The sequence below is a fragment of the Chanodichthys erythropterus genome, chromosome 4 (genome assembly GCF_024489055.1).
Source record: "Chanodichthys erythropterus isolate Z2021 chromosome 4, ASM2448905v1, whole genome shotgun sequence".
Classification (NCBI taxonomy): Eukaryota; Metazoa; Chordata; class Actinopteri; order Cypriniformes; family Xenocyprididae; genus Chanodichthys; species Chanodichthys erythropterus.
In genome coordinates, this window is record NC_090224.1 from 27,680,925 (window position 1) to 27,702,741 (window position 21,817).

A 21,817-nucleotide genomic window follows, 5' to 3' on the forward strand; every position below is an offset into this window, starting at 1 on the left:
CATGTTATGCTGAGCAATCTCACTGTTACCTTTCAAAAGCTATACTCAATGCTGTGTTTGATTCAGAGCTATGGTAACACTTTTTGGTGTGACCAGCTGTGAATGTGTGTGCAACACGTCAATGAAATTGACCTAGAATTGTTATTATTGGGGGACTTCCGGGTTTAAGATGGAGTAAGACGTGAGTTTTGTAGCTCCGCTGATTTTCACTCAAATTTCATTAAAACAAGACAACATAAAGCTAGTTATTGCTCTCGAACCCTTAATAGTGACAAACGTTCAAAATCAATCTAAATTTTCTTGCTTAAATGCCGTCAAAGAAACAAGGAAAGAAAGATGTCGCTGAGGGAGAAAGTACGGCCGAGACCGCGGGCTCGATGGAAGAGGCCAGCTCAACAGCAAGTAATGACCCGGTGCTGCTTGCAATTGAATCTCTCCGACTGGAGCTGGGCAAAGTTAAGACTGATATTAAAGAAAGTTTGAAAGGAGAGATTGCGACGCTGGAGAGGAAAATTGATGCGAAGTTTGATGCAATGCAGTTAATCATAAATGACCACCGCACAACTCTCGAACATCTTGAACAGACCGCTTCGGCCTCGTCAGATGCTGTTACGAAACTACAAGCTCATGTTAAAAGTTTGTCCGAGCAGGTGTCAGAATTAACAGAGAAATGCATCGATCTGGAAGGCCGTTCTAAGAGGCAAAATATAAGAATCGCTGGAATCCGAGAAGGATTGGAAAACGGTCAAGGTGCTAGAGAATTTGTAGCTAAGCTGCTCATGGAGGTGCTTGAATTAGATGAGCTTCCTGTGCTGGATCGCGCGCACCGTGCTCTTCGTTCCCGGCCTGAAGACAGTGACCCACCGCGTCAGTTTATTGCTCGGGTACACCATGGCCATACAATGGAAAACATCATGCGCAAAGTGTCTTCACAAAGAAAACTAACCTTCAACGGTCGCTCCATCCAGATCTTCAGAGACTACCCGTCAGCTGTGGTAAAACGTCGGGCAGCCTTTGCCAGAGTAAGACAGATCCTTCGGGATAAACCCGGTGTGAAGTTTGGCATTTTGTATCCAGCGAAACTTCGGGTGACGTACAGTGAGGGAGAGAAGCTTTTCACCGACGCGAATGAAGCATGGAAATTTGCAATCGAACAGTTTGGCACAGATAAGTAAATATTGAGGAATAACTCCAAGATTTACTTTTGTTGTTTTGTATAAGTTTCTGTTATGTAGCGGACTCATGTTGGACTTTAGTGAAGTCTCTGCAAGTAGATATGCGGAGGTCGGCTTTTCTTTTCTACTTTTTGTCTTTTATTATACGTTCTTGTTGCCTTCTACTTCGTGTGTAATTACAGTTAACTATCTGTCAAAATTTCTAATAAAATATTTAAACGTAAGAATTGTTATTATTGTTACCTAGAACAGTGACATCATCGGAATGCGCACACTTAAGAGGCTATAATTAGATGTGCTCCAGGTGCATCGAAAGGTGTTTCTGTCTTCAGACCATACTGTGTGTATGTTCTTCTCAAGCTGTCTCTGTTTCTTCTGATAGGAGTTAGATTTGATAGGCAGTGCGCAGAGACTTTCTCTCTTTTCACTCTGTATCACAAGTAAAGGAAAAAGAAAGCAAATATGAGCGATCAACAAAACAAACAGCTTACGTCTCCGTGTTCACGTCCGATGGCTGAATCGGACACACACCAGTACTGTTTTATTTGTTTGGGGGAAGAGCATGCTGCCCTGCATTACGGGTGAGTGTGAGCATGTGAGCTGTTCACAGTTAAGATACTGCTCTCTCATCTTGGTTACTTCCAAGGGCCAGCACCCACTGTTCCACCGTGGGGCTCGCGAATGGATCTGGCTGAGACGCATGAGACTGGTTCGTCCCTATCAATCGCGCTCCAGATCCATGCACCTCTTCGGCTTGTGCGAGGGGGAGGGACCACAACATCAGTCTCTCCCCTTCTTTGAAGACCTCCATGACAAGTTAACTCGTTCATGGGGGAAACCTTATACTTCCTGTGTTTTTGTGTCTACGATGTCAACATATTAGACTATCGTCGGTGCTAAGGCATGATAATGCCACAGGTTGAAGAGACGCTCATGAGCAATCTCTCTCCTGGCTTGGCACCTCAACACTTTTCAAGCTGCAGGTCAGAGCTGCACACCATGGCAGTGTTACAGGCGTTACAAGCATACCAGGCTGACCTGTTGAAGGACCTGAGTGCGTGAGATACCATTGGAGAGGCATCTGTGGCTGAACCTCACCGGCATCAAAGATAAGGACAGAGTATTCTTGCTTGATGTGGCGACTGTAAATACAGTCGTCAGCAGGTTTCGGGAGGTGAAGAAACACAAGGGAGCTTTTGTGCAATTCCTTCCTCGCTGCACTCAGGGGGAGGGGCTGCTATCCACCCAGCCTCACCCCGGTCCTTCCAAACGTGAGGCTCAGAAACAGAGTGTGGCGAGTCGAGCTCCCCCCTCGCCAAGACTGGGGACCGGCTCACTGCCCTCAGCAGCCTCCAAAAAGGCAAGACCTCAGGACCATTATATCTAAAAAAAATAAATAAATATATATATATATATATATATATATATATATTATATATCCTGATGGTTTTGCACCCAGCCCTGTGGGGTTAGCCCCTTCGGGATGTGGCACATACGGTTGCATGTAAAAGAACCACTTGCAGAATCTGTGAAAATGTGAATAATTTTAACAAAATAAGCGAGATCATACAAAACGCATGTTATTTTTTATTTAGTTCTCTCCCGAGTAAGATATTTTACATAAAAGATGTTTACATATAGTCCACAAGACAAAAAAAAAAAAAAGCTAAATTTATTAAAATAAAGGCGGGGGGTGAAAGCTTTTGAACCCACCGGGTCTTAATGCATCGTGTTTCCTTCTGGAGCATCAGTGAATGTTTGAACCTTTTTTAATAGTTGTGTTTGAGTCCCTCAATTGTCCTCATTGTGAAAAGATGGATCTCAAAATCAAACAATCAATGCTGGAAAGGGTTCAAATATGAAAAAAAAATCTTTGAAAACTGAAGAATCTGCAGGACCTGGAGGATTTTTCTGAAGAACATTGGGCCGTTTAATTGCTCAGAACAAACAAGGGACTCATGAACAACCATCACAAAAAAAACCAAACAAAAAAACCAGTTGTAGATCATCCAGGTTACCACACACAGTATTAAGAACCAATGGTTCCCAAACTTTGGGGTTATTTTAATAAATTCAGCTATTTTTTTGTCTTGTGGACTATATGTAAATATCTTTTATGTAAAATATGTTACTCAGGACAGTACTAAATAAAAAAATAGCATGCATTTTGTATTATCTCTCTTATTTTGTTAAAAATTATTCATATTTTGACAGATTCTGCAAGTACTTTTTCATGCAGCTATATATCTACCAGCATCTTCCCGATACCCCCAAGAAATCTCTGTACCATCCCTGCTGCCTCTGGTTTCGGGGGGCAGTGGTTTCCAGCAAAATGTCGGGTGTTCAGTTGTTTCCTGTTGTCACCCAGGACACGGAACATCCAACATCCCCTCAACAGGAAGTATCAACATTGGAACACATTTCAGAGAACTTGGCAGCATAGCTACTGCACTGCCAGACATTTCTATGTGGGTTCTAAAGACAGTAGAAATAGGTTAAAGAATCCAATGGCGTGGTTGCCTCTACCGTGAAGCCAGAGCAGGTGCACTTGCTGTCACAAGAGCTGCAATATCTTCTGGTCAAAGGGGCCATAGAACGTGTTCCTCTTCCGGAGAGAGAGTCAGGTTACAATACCCTGAGCAAAGTCAGGCTAGGCCAAGATTGTACTGTTCTTCAGTATCAACAAATGTTAGGTCTCATGGCATCTGCGTCCTTGGTGATCCCTATGGGCCTTTTGCATATGAGACCGTTTCAGTTGTGGCTCAAAGCCAGAGGATGAATCCAAGGGCCAATCCCCGAAGGTAGATAAGCGTTATGCACCGCAGGCTACATACCCTTGCTATTTGGCTCAGACCCCGGTTTCTAGCCTTGTGTCCCACTCAAAGTATGCCTTGCCATTGCGTCCCTATCGGGCTTGGGAGCAGTCTTAGAGTGCCGTCCAGCCCAACAGCCCAAGGGCAGCGGGAGGGTCATCAGCTCGATTGGCACATCAACTGCCTAGAGTTAAAGGAACAATCCACTTTTTTTGAAAATAGGCTCATTTTCCAACTCCCCTAGAGTTAAACAGTTGAGTTTTACCGTTTTCGAATCCATTCAGCCGATCTCCGGTTCTGGCGGTACCACTTTTAGCATAGCTTAGCATAGTTCATTGAATCTGATTAGACCGTTAGCATCGCACTTAAAAATGACCAAAGAGTTTTGATATTTTTCCTATTTAAAACTTGACTCTTCTGTAGTTAAATCGTGTACTAAGACCGACGGAAAATAAAAAGTTGTGATTTTCTAGGCTGATATGGCTAGGAACTATACTCTCATTCAGGCGTAATAATCAAGGAACTTGCAGTGCAATGATATTACGCAGCGCCCGTGAGCCCCTGCTTGCACAGGGAACGTGCTTTGCAACCATGGAGACGTATGTGAGAGACACTGCGTAATATCATTGCGCCTGCTGCAGCCATTATATGGCAGCAAAGTTCCTTGATTATTACGCCTGAATGAGAGTATAGTTCCTAGCCATATCAGCCTAGAAAATCGCAACTTTTCATTTTCTGTCGGTCTTAGTACACGATTTAACTACAGAAGAGTCAAGTTTTAAATAGGAAAAATATCAAAACTCTTTGGTCATTTGTAAGCGCGATGCTAACGGTCTAATCAGATTCAATGAACTATGCTAAGCTATGCTAAAAGTGGTACCACCAGAACCGGAGATCGGCTGAATGGATTCGAAAACGTTAAAACTCAACTGTTTAACTCTAGGGGAGTTGGAAAATGAGCCTATTTTCAAAAAAAAGTGGAGTGTTCCTTTAATGGTTGTATTTCTGGCCCTGAAATATTTCCTCTGTCAGCTGAGAGGCTGTCAATGTCCTGGTGCAGATGGATAACACAGCGGCAGTCTCTTACATAAATCACCAGGGAGGTCTGTGTTTGCGCTACCTAAACAAACTAGTGCTGCAGATTTTTCTCTGGTCGCAGGACAAGTTCCTGTCACACAGGGCAGTATATATCCCTGGACATCTGAATGTGGGAGCAGGCTTACTGTCCAGACAGAAAATACAGATGGGGGAATCACTAACTGAGGTAATGAAACAAATCTGGTTAAGATTTTATGAAGCAGAGGTGGACCTCTTTACCTCCCAACAGACAGTGCAATGTCCCCTCTACTCTACTGGTAACTCTCTCTCGCCACTAAACAGACAATTTCACATTGGGTGAGGGATACTTTTGCTCTTGCCTATGAGGCACGCGGTCAATCTTCACCAGGGCTCATTCTACTTGGGGAGGGGATCACCTCATCTAGAGCTTTGGCGGGGGGTGTCCCCCTGCAGCATGTATGTGATGCGGCAGGCTGGTCCTCTCCACACACATTCATAAGATTTTATAGTTTGGATGTTCATGCCACTCTGGGCTCTCATGTCCTTGAGTCGACATCGCAAGCTCATGTCTGAGACATTTTTCGCGTTCTTGTGAGAACACACTACACAATCGTAAGGGGTCCAGATACCTCCAGTGCAGCAGCATGGGTATTCTCTCAGGTTACTTCACTGTAACCTTGTTCCCTGAAAAAGCGGGAACGAGATGCTACAATTCATTGCCGCACTGAAGATGTCCAAGGACTGGTCTTCAGACAAAATATCTTGTCGATGCACCTGTGGCACATCTAATTATAGCCTCTGACTCATGCACATTCCAATGAAATCTCTGCAGAGGCTATAAAAGTTCTAGTTCAGTTTCATTGACGTGTTTCACACATATGCAGGCATGTAATAAAATTAATAGACAACATGATATTATGTTATAGTTTATAAACAAACATTTTCTTGTCCTGGGGTGAGTTTCCTGTATAACGACGCAACTCACTGCTGAACTGGAATACTACAATGCCTCGCTGGAGAATTTAACTTGCTAGTTACGGCTGTTTCCTGAAACCATTGCATTGCCGCGCACCTCCGTCGTTTGAACCACATTGGTTACATTTTTATGCACCCCACCAAATAACATAAGGGCACTCAAACCAAATGTACAATTACCTCCAGCAATATGTCTTTGTAGACAGTGCATAAGACAATAAAATGATAACCAGGAGGTGTTGTGTTTGCAGAGGCTTATTCAACACGGGCCTCACCATCTTCCCTGACCTGACCAATATCCAGGCTCATGACTCATACTTCCTACTGTGAGAAGTGTTTTAATGCTGCAGTTTTCATACAGAACAGTGTTTTTGAAGGTATTCTGTTTCATTTATTTTTGCTTTTCCTGCAGAGAAATTAGCGATAATCCCTATATTGCTGAAATTCCATCTAATGCTTTTCTTGGCATTACCAATGATCTGCTGTCAGTGTAAGTCTTGTCAAATTCCCTCATTTTCACATTTTTGTCATACTAACAGAGAAAAATGTTTTGAACTGTCATTTGTCTGTTTCCTCCATTATTAGCTTTTTTTTTTTTTTTTTTAACTATATAGGGCATATTAGAGGGATTGTGTTGATTAACTGAAAAAATCCCTTTTAGCAGAAGGCTATTTGTAATCCTGTTCTAGTTTCTGGTACAATTATAAAGCTTTACTGTACACTGAGTGACTCAAGCATCTTCATGTTGGCTCTTTAAACATGTTTAAACATATATTGTCAAAATCTGAGCCAAGTATTTTTTATTACTTATTATTATAGTTATTACTGTTGTTATTAGCAAGAATTTTGCATGAGGCCATGACTGTTATTTCTTGCTTTTCATTCAACAGGAGGCTCTACAGCAATGGCTTTACAAAGGTCCAACATCATGCTTTCAATGGCACAAAGCTGGACTCAGTGTAAAGTTCTTTATAAAACTTGTATAACACCAACATGCTTAAAGTTTATCTAAAACAATATAAATACAAGTTTGATGCACCACATTTATGAAGCATTGATCATTAACAGAATTACCAAAACTTTAACCAAAAATAAATAATAAATTCTATAATTATTTTACTCACCTTAATTTCATTGCAAAATTTTATTTTATTTTTAAAAGAAAACTATTGAAGAATCCTTGCCATACATCATTCCAAAACACCAAAAACAGCAATAAAATAAAATAAAATAAAGCAATAAAAAGCAGACTGTAGCTCACACAATTACTGTCACTAAACTGTCGCTGTATGAGCTGAGGGAATATTGTTGTTGTATCCCACCTGAAAAAAAATGCCTAAATAATGATGTAATTTTCATGTTTGGTTGAACTATTCATTCACTTGATTCAATAGTCTGGATAACATGGCATTGTCTTCTCAATCAGTTTCCATGGGAAAAGCATGGAAGCTTGTTTCCACCACGGAATAAAACAATTTAAAATATAATTGCAAAGTCAGAATTGCGAGATGTAAACTTTGTAATTGTGAGAAAAAGATAGAAAAGTAGAACCATAGAAAAGTGTAAAGGCCTACTTGAGTAAAGAACACTTTGGGGGGCACTATTACTCACTATTGAGGTTTCACAAATCTGGATACGTGTCATTAACCTCTGCTCCTAAGGGTTTTCTGCTGAGAATATGGGATATTAGTGTCAATCCCCCTCATATCTCAATCTCCCTTAGGTTGCAATCTCTTGCTAATGTCTTTGGGCTTTTGCATATTGACATTGGACTGCTAAACCAGGACAAAGGCACTAATGAAAGTGCAATAGTAAAACTCAATTTCTAGATTGTTAATTTGCTTGTAAAAGTGGCTCTAGCAAGCCTTGTATTCAGAATTCTAAAAATCCTAAAATGTTTATGTAGTGCAATGGAGCAGCTGTTAAAGGTGCCCTAGAACTTTTTTTAAAAAGATGTAACATAAGTCTAAGGTTTCCCCTGAATGTGTCTGTGAAGTTTCAGCTCAAAATACCCAATAGATTTTTTTAAATTCATTTTTTTAACTGCCTATTTTGGGGCATCATTATAAATGAGCCGATTCAGGGCTACTGGCCCTTTAATTCTCGTGCTCCACGCCCACGGAGCTCGCGCTTGCCTTGAACAGTGCCAAAACAAAGTTTACACAGCTAATATAACCCTCAAATGGATCTTTACAAAGTGTTCGTCATGCATGCGGCATGCATGCATCGGATTATATGAGTATTGTATACTGTTATATTGTTTACATTTGATTCTGAATTAATTTGAGGCTATGCTCCGTGGCTAACGGCTAATGCTACACTGTTGGAGAGATTTATAAAGAATGAAGTTGTGTTTATGAATTATACAGACTGCAAGTGTTTAATAATGCAAATAGTGACGGCTCTTGTCTCCGTGAATACAGTAAGAAACGATGGTAACTTTAACCACATTTAACAGTACATTAGCAACATGCTAACGAAACATTTAGAAAGACAATTTACAAATATCACTAAAAATATGATATCATGGATCATGTCAGTTATTATTGCTCCATCTGCCATTTTTCGCTGTTGTTATTGCTTGCTTACCTAGTCTGATGATTCGGCTGTGCACATGTAGACGTTCTGCCCTTGTCTAATGCATTTCATAATGTTGGGAACATGGGCTGGCATATGCAAATATTGGGGCGTACACCCCGACTGTTACAAAACAGTCGTGTTATGTTGAGATTCGCCTGTTCTTCGGAGGTCTTTTAAACAAATGAGATTTATATAAGAAGGAGGAAACAATGGAGTTTGAGACTCACTGTATGTCATTTCCATGTACTGAACTAAATTCAATGTTTCATTCGAGGGCACCTTTAATAGTGTGTTTATTTAGAATAACATTATTGAAGATTTTTAAGAAAATGTGATGCTAAGATATTGTGGCATTTTGCTAAGGGGTTTCTTCCTGGCCCCAAAGAGTCGTTATGATATTCTGGTCCTGTGTGGTTATATCACTTCTTTAATATAAGTCTGCAGGATGTTTGCCTGTTACTATCTACCATCTAATTTTGCATTTCTCGTAAGCAGCACAGGTATTATTCATTTAAATTGCACAAATATTGTGGGAACAATTACCCTACTAAATAAATTTTTAAAATAAAAATTGTTTGTGCCTTAACAAGCACCACAGAAAAATCTAATATTTACTTGTAACATTTAATGACATTATATATTATAATCCTCAAACTGGACATTTTCACTCCTTTTCTTTTCAGGTACCTGCATAGAAATAAGCTGCTGACAAGGCTAGATGAGAGAATGTTTGCTGGGACTAGCAGTGGACCAATGCTCCTGTGAGTGCGTTTTGTTTCTCCTGAAAGCACTTGAGATTCAGTGTCTGTAGGTCCCTCTGAGATCTTTTATTCAGAGTTTGCAGCCCTTGTCCATAAATGATTTTGTTGTGTTTTGGGGAACAGGTTTCTGAAAAATTATAAGATTAGAAAAGGTAATAATTATAAAAAAAAATATGAGATTTTACTATTATGATTAGAATGTAGAGCTGTTAAAGATGACTTTTAAATATTTAGTATATGTTTTATTAAAAAAAGTCTTTTAGAGATTAGATCATGTGTCATAGCACTAAAATGCATCAAAACAATACTTTTATTCTTTGACTCTTAATGGAAAACATATTTCTAATGCTTGCACTCTTGGGACATAAAAACAACTGGTTGTTATACCGTTTAGACAAAGATTATGTATTACTGTTCAATACAGACTATGTAAAGCTAGCCTACTATTCATTGGGGTTACTAACTTAAAAAAGTGCAAAAATATCTTCTCATCTGAATTTTGACCATAGTAATGTTTTATCTGACTGCTAATGTGGGCCTGCTGAAATCATAGTTCTTTAATAAGTTAATAATGTGGCCCCTCAGCTACCCTCTCAGGAGTAAGATCAGTGTGAAATCATTGCTATGAGGTCACTGGCTAACTATGTCTAAATGACAAAATCAGACAAGCTGGCTGCAAGTTTGTTTGTTTTTTTTACTTAATTTTAAAGTCATGTTGCACAATAGACTCATTGGAACATCAATTTAAAACAGAAACAACAACAAACTCATATGATCAAACTAAATATTATGTTTTTATTGCATGTCCATGGTCTTAAAAAATATCTTTAGAGGTTGACAAAAAGTCAAGAGGTTAACAAAAGCTTTAGAAAAGCCACTGCTTTTGATTTGGTAAAGTGAAATGTCTTCATATAGAGCAAGATATAACCCTTTAATGTACTGTAATTGTTACATCGACCCATAGACTGAATAAACAGCTGTCTTAAACAGAGCTCCACTGACTGCCCTCCATTATGATGCTCCACCTGAGCTGAGAATCAAATACAACTCTTTACATGTAGACCAGATACCACATTTTAAAAAGGCTCAGATTGGATGCATAAAAATCTCATCTCATAAAGCTGTTTTGCTGTTTACATACTTTAAGATTAGTGATTAGTGAAAACATCAGAAATGGTTGTTGTTTATTTATATAAGTGTGAAGCGGTTTGTGTCCAGGGAAGAAGGAGGCGGGAACCGGTGAATGTTTCACAAATTTTAATCATATATAATAAACAATCAATCCAGACCTGGTTCACTCTCCTCCTTCACTGTCATCTGCTCCCGGAGCTCCTCCGTGAGAGATACAAGGCTTCTGATATTTAAATACACAGTAGCCTACTAGCAAAAAAATAAAAAAATAAATAAAATACAATATATAAAATACACACATGATGTCTTTGAAAGCAGCAATGTTAATCCTTTCCAATAGCTATAATTTGAGGACGTGTTTTTTTTTTTTTCTTTTTTTTCACAGCTACATACTGTGTATGTAATTATAAAGTTTACTCAATTTTTACTCAAGTTCAATGGCAACTTACTTTCATGTCTTTTGGGAGAATTGGTAAAATGTCGGCCTACATGTAAATCTGACAACTCTGATTCTGAATTGCAGCGGCGCCCATCGCCCGTAGTGTTTTAAATAACAATACATTTTACTTACACATAGGCTTATTTGAGAATGGGAATATCAGATCTTTCATGATATAGTTTAAAAGTTTGGAAATGTTTTAAATAAAAAAAGAAAAGTGAAATAAAAAATGAAGTAAAACCAATTTCCTACAAAAGTCACACAGCGCCATTGTGGCTGCGGTGTGTCACATGACAAGCATGATGTGTCGGCAAGGAAATAATAATACATAAAAATGTGAGGTGATCATTGCCTCCAGATTTAATTGATTTATTAAAAAACTCTTTAATTTTTCACCTTTCCCATTCATTTTCGATGCGGGGTCCATTCCAACCCTGAAGACTTTTTTTTTTTTTTTTTTTTTTTTTACATACCTTCAGAACAACTGAATCAAGTGTGTGTGTGTGTGTGTGTGTGTGTGCGCGCTCATTTTTGTGACATATCAGGACACAAATTTGTATAATGACATTGGTATGACATAGGTATTACAAGGAGAGGGTGACTTATGAGGACATTACCCCATGTCCCCATTTTTCAAAAGGCTTATAAATCACACAGAATTAGTGTTTTTGAGAAAGTAAAAATGTGCAGTTTTCTGTGATGGGTAGGTTTAGGGGTAGGGGTAGTGTAGGGGGATAGAAAATACAGTTTGTACAGTATAAAAACCATTACGTCTATGGAATGTCCCCACAATTCACAAAAACAAACGTGTGTGTGTTTAGATAGATAATGTAACAAAAGTCACAAAATCTCTCCCACTGAGATGAAGGGAACATTTTTTAATGAGGGAAACATCAAAGGCCATACAAGGGTTAAAAAAGTCTTTTTTTGTGTGTGTTTTTTCTAATTAGTGATGTTTCAGAATCGGCTGTCATTTCCCTCCCAACCAGGGGCTTGGAGTCAATTCGTGAACTCTGTGCTCGGAATGTCTGGGCCCTCAAAAAACTACCACCGATCAAGACCTTCAGACACCTAATTACAGCAGACCTGACCTACCCCAGCCACTGCTGTGCATTCAAGAACTTGAAGAAAAAAAGGGGGTTTGTGGCTTTGATTATTCATTGCAATAATCAAGAATAAGAAAATATGAGTGTTTGTTACATGAGTAAAGTTCTGTAGTATTTTTGACTACGACTGAACTGTGGTGTCACATAATTGGATGTCTAATGTTATGAAAGATTTTAAATATTAGGCTAGTTTTAGTGATAATGCAAAAGCTTTAAGACCTTCCTTTTAAAAGTGTATTTTCTAGCATGCAAGCATAAGGATTTTTGCTCTTTGCCAGGTACTTAGAGGACATCATTTGTAACCTGACTGCCAGGTATAATCAACTTCAAAAGAGATCTGTTGGAACTTTTAAATTTCCTGGCCTGTACAGCAGCATGGAACCTGGCATTGACTCGGGAGATAACATCTTCAGAGACACCTACGACCACCAGGACTTTTACAGCAGCCTGCATTACCACACATACTTTGGTGGACACCCAGATGATGATGTGGGCTTTGGTGAAACACTGAAGAACCCCCAGGAAGACACCAGCCATGAGTTTGACAGTCGCTATGACTACATTGTGTGTGAGGAGGGAGAGGAGGTCGCCTGTTTCCCTGCTCCTGATGAGTTCAACCCTTGTGAGGACATCATGGGTTTCAGCTTTCTAAGAGTATCTGTGTGGTTTGTCAGTTTGCTTGCTGTGTTGGGCAACCTGTTTGTACTGTTGGTGCTGCTCACCAGCCACTACAAACTGTCTGTCTCAAGGTTTTTAATGTGCCACCTGGCCTTTGCTGACCTTTGCATGGGCATTTACCTGCTGCTCATTGCTTCCGTGGACCTCCACACACGTTCTGAATACCATAATCATGCTATTGATTGGCAAACAGGTCCAGGATGCAACATAGCTGGGTTCTTCTCCGTCTTTGCTAGTGAACTGTCGGTCTACACACTGACCACTATTACCCTGGAACGCTGGTATGCCATCACCTACGCCATGCGGCTGGACCGTAAGTTGCGTCTGTCCCATGCCTCAATCATCATGCTAGTGGGCTGGATATTTTGCCTCATATTGGCTCTTATGCCTCTCATTGGGGTCAGCAGCTACCAGAAAGTCAGCATTTGTCTTCCCATGGACACCCAGACACTTGTGGACCAGATCTTCATCCTATCTGTACTTGTTCTTAACATCCTGGCTTTTGTAGTCATTTGTGCATGCTACATCAAGATCTATTGTGCTATTCACAACCCAAGTCATCAGTCTGCCAACAAAGATACCAACATTGCGAAGCGTATGGCTGTACTCATCTTTACTGACTTTCTCTGCATAGCACCCATTTCAATGTATGCTATTACAGCTGCGTTGCACCACCCACTCATCACTGTGTCAAACTCCAAGATTCTCTTGGTGCTTTTTTATCCTCTGAATTCCTGTGCTAACCCTTTCCTCTATGCTATCTTCACCAAGGCCTTCCAAGGAGATGTCTTTATACTGCTCAGTAAAGTGGGTCTCTGTCAACGTCGGGCTCAGCTGTTCCGAGGTCAGACTGTGTCTTCGAAGGCAAGCAGCAGAGGAATCACCAGACGTGAGAGGGAGCAAACAGGAGCCAAGGAGACCCCTGTTTCCCTTCTAGAATATCCAGGCAACCCACTAGCCATCCAACAGCACGAGGACAGTGATGGTCAGGACACTTGAAGCCTACAATATATATGAGTCCAGGCAACAACAACTGGAATGTAGGCTGGAGTCCAATTAACTAACTTGCAGCACAGAAAAGACAGAAAATTAATGAATTACTTGAAAGGTCTGCATTGAAAAAAATGAGTGAATATTAGTTTATTTAAAGGTGCAATAGGACATTTTCGGAGAGGCTAGCAAGCAGAGCTAGCTTTCAAATCATAAGATCACACCCTTCCTTCAGAGTGTCTCAAAGCCACGCCTCCTCCAAAACACATTAAGGCACACACACACTGCTGCTCTCGGCAAAGCGTCACAAGAGATGGCGTTAAACTACCTCATATCTCAAAGCACATAACATTATAATAATAATGAACGTAAACAACTTAGAGAGCTTGTACCTGACTGCTGCACATTGATTTTAACGTTGATACATGGAAACGCATAATTTTGAGTCTGAGGACATGAACAGCTCTCGTTAGAATGTCACGGGTTGATCTCTTAATTACGGTAGTTATAGCCTGAACACAGCTCAAACTTGTTGTTTTGATCTGGTAGGAACTGTAAAAGGTGGCTGCTGTTTGTTTGCGGTGCTCAGTGACTGCGTGACTGACGTCTTTCTGCATAAACTCTGCATAGCATGAAACGCGCTGATGACGTATGATGTCTGCGCAAACATATGTTGACAGGCAGGAAGGGCTGTCAAAATTGCTAAAAAATGACGTTTGAATATTCCCTCTAAAAAAACACGAATATTCGAACTATTCGAACATCTGATTGCGCATTTTGTCAATGACGCGCATTACGTCAATAACAGGGTAACAACGTATTACCTACACAAAAACAAGTTAATCAACTAATGGCCAAGACCGCAGACCTCACTCTCTCTCACCCTCACGCTCTCTGCGCATAACGGTTTAAATGAACAAACAAATTTTGAGTGCTGATCAAGAGTTTTGTGCAAGCAATTTAAGGTCGCGACTCTTGTCCCAAATATAGCAGGCTTCATTCAGTGATTGAAACAAATATTATTAATATTAATTGAAGTTTTACAGCATATTGAACGCTCCAAGCGAGCTGTGCTGTGGTAAACATGGAACCTCAGTTCCATTGCTTGACAGAACTCCCCGAAGCCTATCCCATCCACGACACTGATCGTTCTCATGTCCTTACAAATGGACAAAATTAATTTCTCCGTTATGGCCCATTGTCGTGTTGCAGACAAAGAGCTTGTGGCGGGCGATGCAAAGTAAGTGTCAAGACGTGACTGTTTAGCTGGAGTTCCACATATTATGCCATGCTCATTTGGGTGCACATTTTCGAGATGTGACCTCATGTTGCTAGTGGTCGAATGGTATGCTAACTGTATCTTACATAGCTTGCATACAACTTTATCTCGCGGCTCAACAATTTTACCTCCTACCGACCAAAATCCAAAGTTAAAATTGCTTTCTCTGCTGCGGTTGAGTTGGGCTCTGCATCTTCCATGCAAGAAGCGTTAACTTTCATCAGTGTGACGCTGTGCCAGACAGTGCGACTCCTGTGACCTGTCCCACTCGCAAAGCAGACAGCCACGCCTCTACTACCGCGGCCGTTTTTTTCCACATTTTTTTTTTATTCGAATATTAATTTTCACCTTCGAAATTCGTTTTTTTAAAACTATTCGAATATATATTCGAATTTAGAATATTCGTTGACAGCCCTACAGGCAGGTAGGACATTGTATTATTTCATTAGGACCAAATATAATGATTGAATGAGCATTTTATGGTCTTTCGCATTCCACAGATGATAGATATTTATAAAAATACATTTTGACCGTTTAACATAGTGATTGCTATCAGGATATGAAGAGATTTTCAACCAGTATAACAAAAACTGTTTCTGTATAGAACCTATTGCACCTTTAATATAGTATGCTGAACTGGTAAAAGTCATTGCTTGATCATTGGGCTTTGTTCATTTAACACAAGCATAACAAAGGGTGAAGAACCACTGGTGGTTGTGGAATCTAAAGCCTGTTTAACACCACACACAAAAGCAATGCATAGTTATTCCAGCTCACATTTTAACAACTAACAAATCATTTAAACTGTGTGTATAAGCAGCACAATCATACAAGCATAGATGAAAACAGTTTTGTCACTGAGCCTATTTTTGCAACATTACTTGACTTTTTTTTTTCAAACAATGCATGCACAAGTGCCACACACACAAAAAACACAATTGCTGGTTTGACAGACAAGGCTTAAGCCTTGTCCCAGACTAAAATGCACATTTGAGCTCTCTTAACTGAAAGCAATTTGCACTGACATATCTTAAAATATGTCAGTGCCATTGTTTTGTCCTAAGACACACACCAGTAATGTATTTTTCTAAGGCACATTTATAAAAGCTACTTAAATGTTCTAATTGAAGTAAGGTCTGGCTTAATCTAAACCCTGTGAAACCAGACCTATTTGTTTTTTACTCTATTCTGTAAATTTGACTGAATCCAGATTATTTAAACTGCTCTTTGTTGTTCCATTCTAAGTAGATTAAAGTAGATTGCATGATGAGGGGTAGCAATACATTCAAATTAGATTTCACAATCAAGATTGTAACAATTTTTAATGACCCAACTGCAATAACCATCTTATACTTTCTTAGTTTCAGCCATGAATTATATTTTCTGTATAGCATTGCTTATGCACAGTGTGTAAGTGTGTTATGTGAAACAGGCTTAATGAGCATTGTTGCTAAGCTTCATATTCTTGTAAAAAAAAGAGCTTGCATGTAGATTTGTTGATGTGGGCTTAGATATTGTTTTTTAGCCTGTAGCACTGTTTCTAAACTGTAATGTTGATTTTGAAATCACAAAACATCTAAATTCATTTAAATGCATGTAATTTATCTTCATATGTAATTGTAAAATATGATATAAATAAAATATGCCACTTCTATGTATTTAAAGGTGATGCATGTAATTTGTTTTGGTGAAAAAAAAAATGTTATAATATAAGCAATATAGGGGTGTCACGATTCTCCAAATCCTCGATTCGATTACATTTTCGATTCTAAGGTCACGGTTCTATTCGATTTTTACATTTATTTTTTTTAAAGCACAGGTTGCTATGCCATTTTTCAGACTAGACTTTTATGCAATATAATCACCGTAGCTGTGAGATGCGTTCTACTTGGGATTTCGTAGCGTGGTCTAGCACGCTAATTAAATGCCTAAAACCGGAGTTTTCCACCACCGAATAAGGTTGCATGTCTGCGGCTATGAATCCTAACGCCTGTTTAACACTGCAAGCGTGAGCGTAACTACACTGTCACTGCAGCTGCAGAGACGCACGAGTATTCACACTGCAAGCGTTTGTACAGCATCACAGCAGCGGCTCGAAGCTGCATAGTGAGAATTTCTTTACAAAGACAGCTGGTGGTCATTTATAAACTTGATAGTCTTGAAAGTTTGTTAACATGGGGAAGTGTACAACATTTTCATGTAAACGTAAATACATAAATAAATAAAAATCAATAAATAAAAGCCTCGTGTTATCCATTGCTGCACACGAATGAGGTAATGAGGCCGCACATCATCCGTCGCGTGCACATGTTTACAAGACGGCAAACTCACCGAAAAAAGCCAGCAAACTCTGGTTTAATTTGTGTATGCTGCAGCCTATATTTGTGTAATAACTAAAATAATGTTATATATCATATTTTCTGGCTAGTTTACTTTAGTTTTATTTATAATACACCATACTTTAACCCAAACTGAATAATTAAATGGGTAAATCTTCTATAATTATTTTGATTCTTAATTTTCTTTTCTGTCTTACTCAAATTCTTGTTAAAACACATTAGACATGCTTATTCTGTGCATTTTGAACACTTTTTTGTGTGAAATTATATTTATTTTGTCCATCAAAAGTGTGCTTTCACTTTAATTGAGCGTCAGCAGCGCAGCAGCAATAGAAAAAAATATAAAATGCATTCGAGTTTGAAAGACGTGTCGCGGCGCTGAGCTTCGCGTCCGGTGTGCGAGCCCCTTGAGCAGCAGCATTGGTTTTCAGCGTGAATGTCGTGAAAAACACACAAAACATATCCAAAACGGGAAAGAGCTTTGTGATTTACTGTACAAATAGCTTTGACACAAACCCTGAGGTATTTAAAAACTGCAGAAAGCAACAGGGAAAAAAGCAAATGCATCACTGCAATTCTCAGAAACAGCTCGACTCCAGGCAGAGAAACATGTTTTAGTTATCATTTTGTGTCAAATTCTTGGATTTTGAGGTAAATCATCATCATACCTATATATTGTATTGTTATATATTAGTTTGACAACTCATCAAATATTTTCCATCTTATATTCTGCATAAGTGGGTGTTTTTCAATAAACGACATTGACTATAAAACTATAAAACTATATATGTTTTAGGGCAATGTGACGACATAACATCGTAATAACAAGTGATTATGTGTAAGGAGGACGCGGAGTCCGAAGTAGAATCCATTTGCAGTGGTTTTTATTGAGCAGCAACAGGAACACACAGATGTCGTAAACAGGCAGTGGGTCAAAACCAGCAAATCAGTCCAATCGGCGAACATACACAAGGGATAATCCAAAGGCAGAGTGGCAGGCAGGCAGTAGGTCCAAACACAGAAATCAGTCAAATCAGGCAGCCAAAACAGAAAGGATAATCCAGATGATCAAAGACAAACAGGCAGAATCATACACGTGGTCAGCAATCAGGTAAACAAGGAAAACGCTCGGTAAGGCAGTGTAACTGGCAATACTTCGCAAAGCATAGATGTAGCTACTCTGGCTAAGTAGTACCAAACAGGAAGTCACCAGTGAAGCAGAGGGAGCGGCATACTGTCAATACTCAGGAGAGGGCTCCCTCTGCTGGCGTGGCGTTACAGAACCCCCTCCTCTAGGAGCGTCTCCTGACGCTCTCCGAGGCCGTCCCCTTGGTCGTGGTGCTGGTCGGTCGGGTCTGGCACGATGAAATTCCTCGATGAGAGAAGGGTCCAGAATGTCCCGGGCGGCTACCCATGATCTCTCCTCAGGTCCGTAGCCCTCCCAGTCCACCAGATACTGGAGCTGACCCCCTCTGCGCCTTGAGTCCAACAACAGGTTTACCCTATAAGCAGGGACACCTTCAATGTCCAATGGTGGTGGTGGCTCTTGAGCATTGTTGTTGGGGCCAGGCTCCGGGTGGAACGGTTTCAGGAGGGAAACATGAAAGGATGGAGAGATGCGGTAATTAGCAGGAAGCTCTAATTGGTAAGTGACTTCATTAATTCTTCGTAGAATTTTAAAAGGGCCAACATACCTTGGGTTGAGCTTCCGGCTTGGTAGCCGCAACCTGAGATCTCTAGTGGAGAGCCAGACCCGTTGTCCTGGTTGATAAGGGGGATGTGGGCGGCGGCGTCGGTTAGCCTGCAGTTCTTGAGTTCTCACTGCTCTCTGCAGATGGACATGAGCACTGTCCCACACTCTCTCACTGCGTTGCATCCAGTCATCCACTGCTGGGACTGATGAGGGTTCTCCGGACCAAGGGAACAGAGGGGGTTGGAAGCCTAGGACACACTTGAAGGGGGTCATACCTGTAGATGAGTGAACCAATGAATTTTGGGCATATTCTGCCCAGGGCAGGAATTCTGACCAACGGTGTTGTTCTCTACTACAGTAAGTTCGGAGGTATCTGCCGATTTCCTGATTCAGACGCTCCACTTGGCCGTTTGCCTGAGGATGATAACCTGAGGTGAGGCTAATGTTGATATCAAGGTGCTTACAGAAGGCCCTCCAAACCTGAGAAGTGAATTGGGCACCTCTGTCGCTGACTATGTCATCAGGTAGACCATAGACTCGGAAGACATGATGAAATAGGGCGTGGGCAGTCTCCATGGCTGTGGGGAGTCCTTTCAATGGTACCAGGCGGCAAGATTTGGAGAAGCGGTCAATGATGACTAGAATAGTGGTGAATCCACTTGAAGGGGGTAGATCCGTGACGAAATCTATGGAGAGGTGAGACCAGGGACGTTGGGGAATGGGTAATGGTTGTAGGAGGCCTGAGGGTAATTCTTTGGGGGTCTTAGATTGAGCGCAAACTTGGCATGATTTTACGTAGTCTGTGACAGTTTGTGACATAGCTGGCCACCAGAACGTGTTCTGTAACAACTGGAGGGTGCGAGAGATACCAGGATGACCTGAGCCAATGGAAGAATGGACCCACTGCATGATACGGAGGCGTAAGCTTTGTGGTACATATTGTTTGCCAGGGGGCAGTTGGAGGGTGCTGGTTCTGATTGTTGTTCCTTCTGAATTTCCTCCATGATATCCCAAGTTACAGGAGCTAAGACAACGGATGGTGGAAGAATGGGTTCAGGATGGACATTGTCAGTGGAGAGGTCATACTGCCTAGACAGAGCATCGGCCTTACTGTTCTTACTGCCAGGTCTATAGGTTACCGTAAACTGGAAGCGGGTGAAGAACAGTGACCATCGAGCTTGGCGTGGGTTCAAACGTTTTGCACTCTTAATGTACTCAAGGTTTTTATGGTCAGTTATGATCTGGAATGGATGTGCTGCACCTTCTAGCCAGTGTCGCCATTCTTCAAGGGCGGATTTCATTGAAAGGAGTTCTTTGTTTCCTACATCATAGTTTCTTTCGGCTGCCGTTAATTTCCTGGAGAAGAATGCACAAGGATATAGTTTGCTTGGTTGACCATGTCTTTGAGAAAGTACTGCCCCGATTCCACTATTGGATGCGTCTACCTCTACGACGAAGGGCAGGTTGGGGTCTGGATGTTTCAAGATGGGTGCTGTGGTGAATCTTTCCTTCAGGGAGTTGAAAGCATTGTTGGCTTCATTTGTCCACCTTAATCTTGTAGGTTTTCCTTTTAAGAGAGAGGTCAGGGGTGATGCTATCATGCTATAGTTACGAATGAAACGTCTATAGAAGTTTGCAAATCCCAGAAACCGTTGGAGTTCCTTCACTGTTGTGGGTTGAGGCCATTCAGTGACTGCTTTCACCTTGATTGTATCCATCTTCACCCCTTGATGCCTTATTTGGTAGCCTAGAAATGAAGTTTGTTTGACATGAAATTCGCACTTCTCTGCCTTTACATAGAGTTGGTTCTCTAGAAGCCGGGAAAGGACTGTTCGGACGTGAGTGATATGTTCTGCCTCTGAGTTGGAATATATCAGAATGTCATCTATGTATGCAACAACATATTGGTTCAACAGGTCTCGGAAGATTTCATTGATGAAAGACTGGAAAACAGCAGGTGAGTTAGCTAGGCCATACGGCATTACCTGATATTCATAGTGCCCCCTAGTGGTGACAAAGGCAGTCTTCCACTCATCACCCTCTTTGATCCTGATCAGATTGTAGGCACTTCGCAGATCTAGCTTGGTGTAGATGGTAGCTTCACGCAGTTGCTCTAAAGCTGAAGGTACAAGTGGAAGGGGATAGCGGAATTTTACAGTAACATTATTTAATCCCCTGTAATCAATACAAGGTCTCAAACCTCCATCCCTTTTCTCAACGAAGAAAAAGCCTGCAGCTGCCGGAGAAGTAGAAGGTCGGATGAAACCAGAGTTTAGGGCCTCTGTGATGTATTCCTCCATGGCTTGGCTCTCATTTCGGGATAGAGGGTAGATCTTATTCTTGGGAGGCATAGCATTAGGGAGGAGGTCGATAGCACAATCCCAAGGACGATGAGGAGGTAGTTGGGTAGCTTTGACTTTGCTGAAGACCTCCATTAAGTCATGGTAGCATGTGGGAATTTCAACATTTAGGTTAGTTTCGGGGCTTTCCACACTGGTTGTGAGACATGGAAGGGGGCTTGTGGAAAGACAATTATTCATACAGAAATCGGACCACTGAATGAGCTCACCATGCTGCCAGGAGATGCTTGGATCGTGAGCGCTTAGCCATGGGAACCCAAGGACGAGGTCATGCTGGGGGGAGTCCATGAGGTATAGACAGATGGATTCTTGATGAAAGAGTCCCACGGTAAGTGTTAGAGTTTTGGTTTGATGAGTTATTCCCTTTCCGATGGGTGTATCGTCAATTGCCTTGATCCTGATGGGTGGGGTGCATGGTTGAACAGGGATGTTGTATTTT

General features: G+C 40.8%; 1 protein-coding gene across 1 annotated transcript in view; it reads left to right on the forward strand.

Annotated features, from left to right (window-relative positions):
* tshr (thyroid stimulating hormone receptor) overlaps positions 1-18,250 on the forward strand; it is a 238,601-nt gene extending 220,351 nt beyond the window's left edge. The window contains exons 5-11 of the mRNA XM_067384659.1: positions 6,274-6,348; positions 6,435-6,512; positions 6,913-6,981; positions 9,286-9,363; positions 11,884-12,072; positions 12,318-13,606; positions 18,172-18,250. Of these exons, the coding sequence (XP_067240760.1) occupies positions 6,274-6,348; positions 6,435-6,512; positions 6,913-6,981; positions 9,286-9,363; positions 11,884-12,072; positions 12,318-13,606; positions 18,172-18,245 (1,852 nt within the window). The 3' untranslated portion in view covers positions 18,246-18,250. The remainder of the gene's footprint in view (positions 1-6,273; positions 6,349-6,434; positions 6,513-6,912; positions 6,982-9,285; positions 9,364-11,883; positions 12,073-12,317; positions 13,607-18,171) is intronic.
* Positions 18,251-21,817: the final 3,567 nt, after the last annotated feature.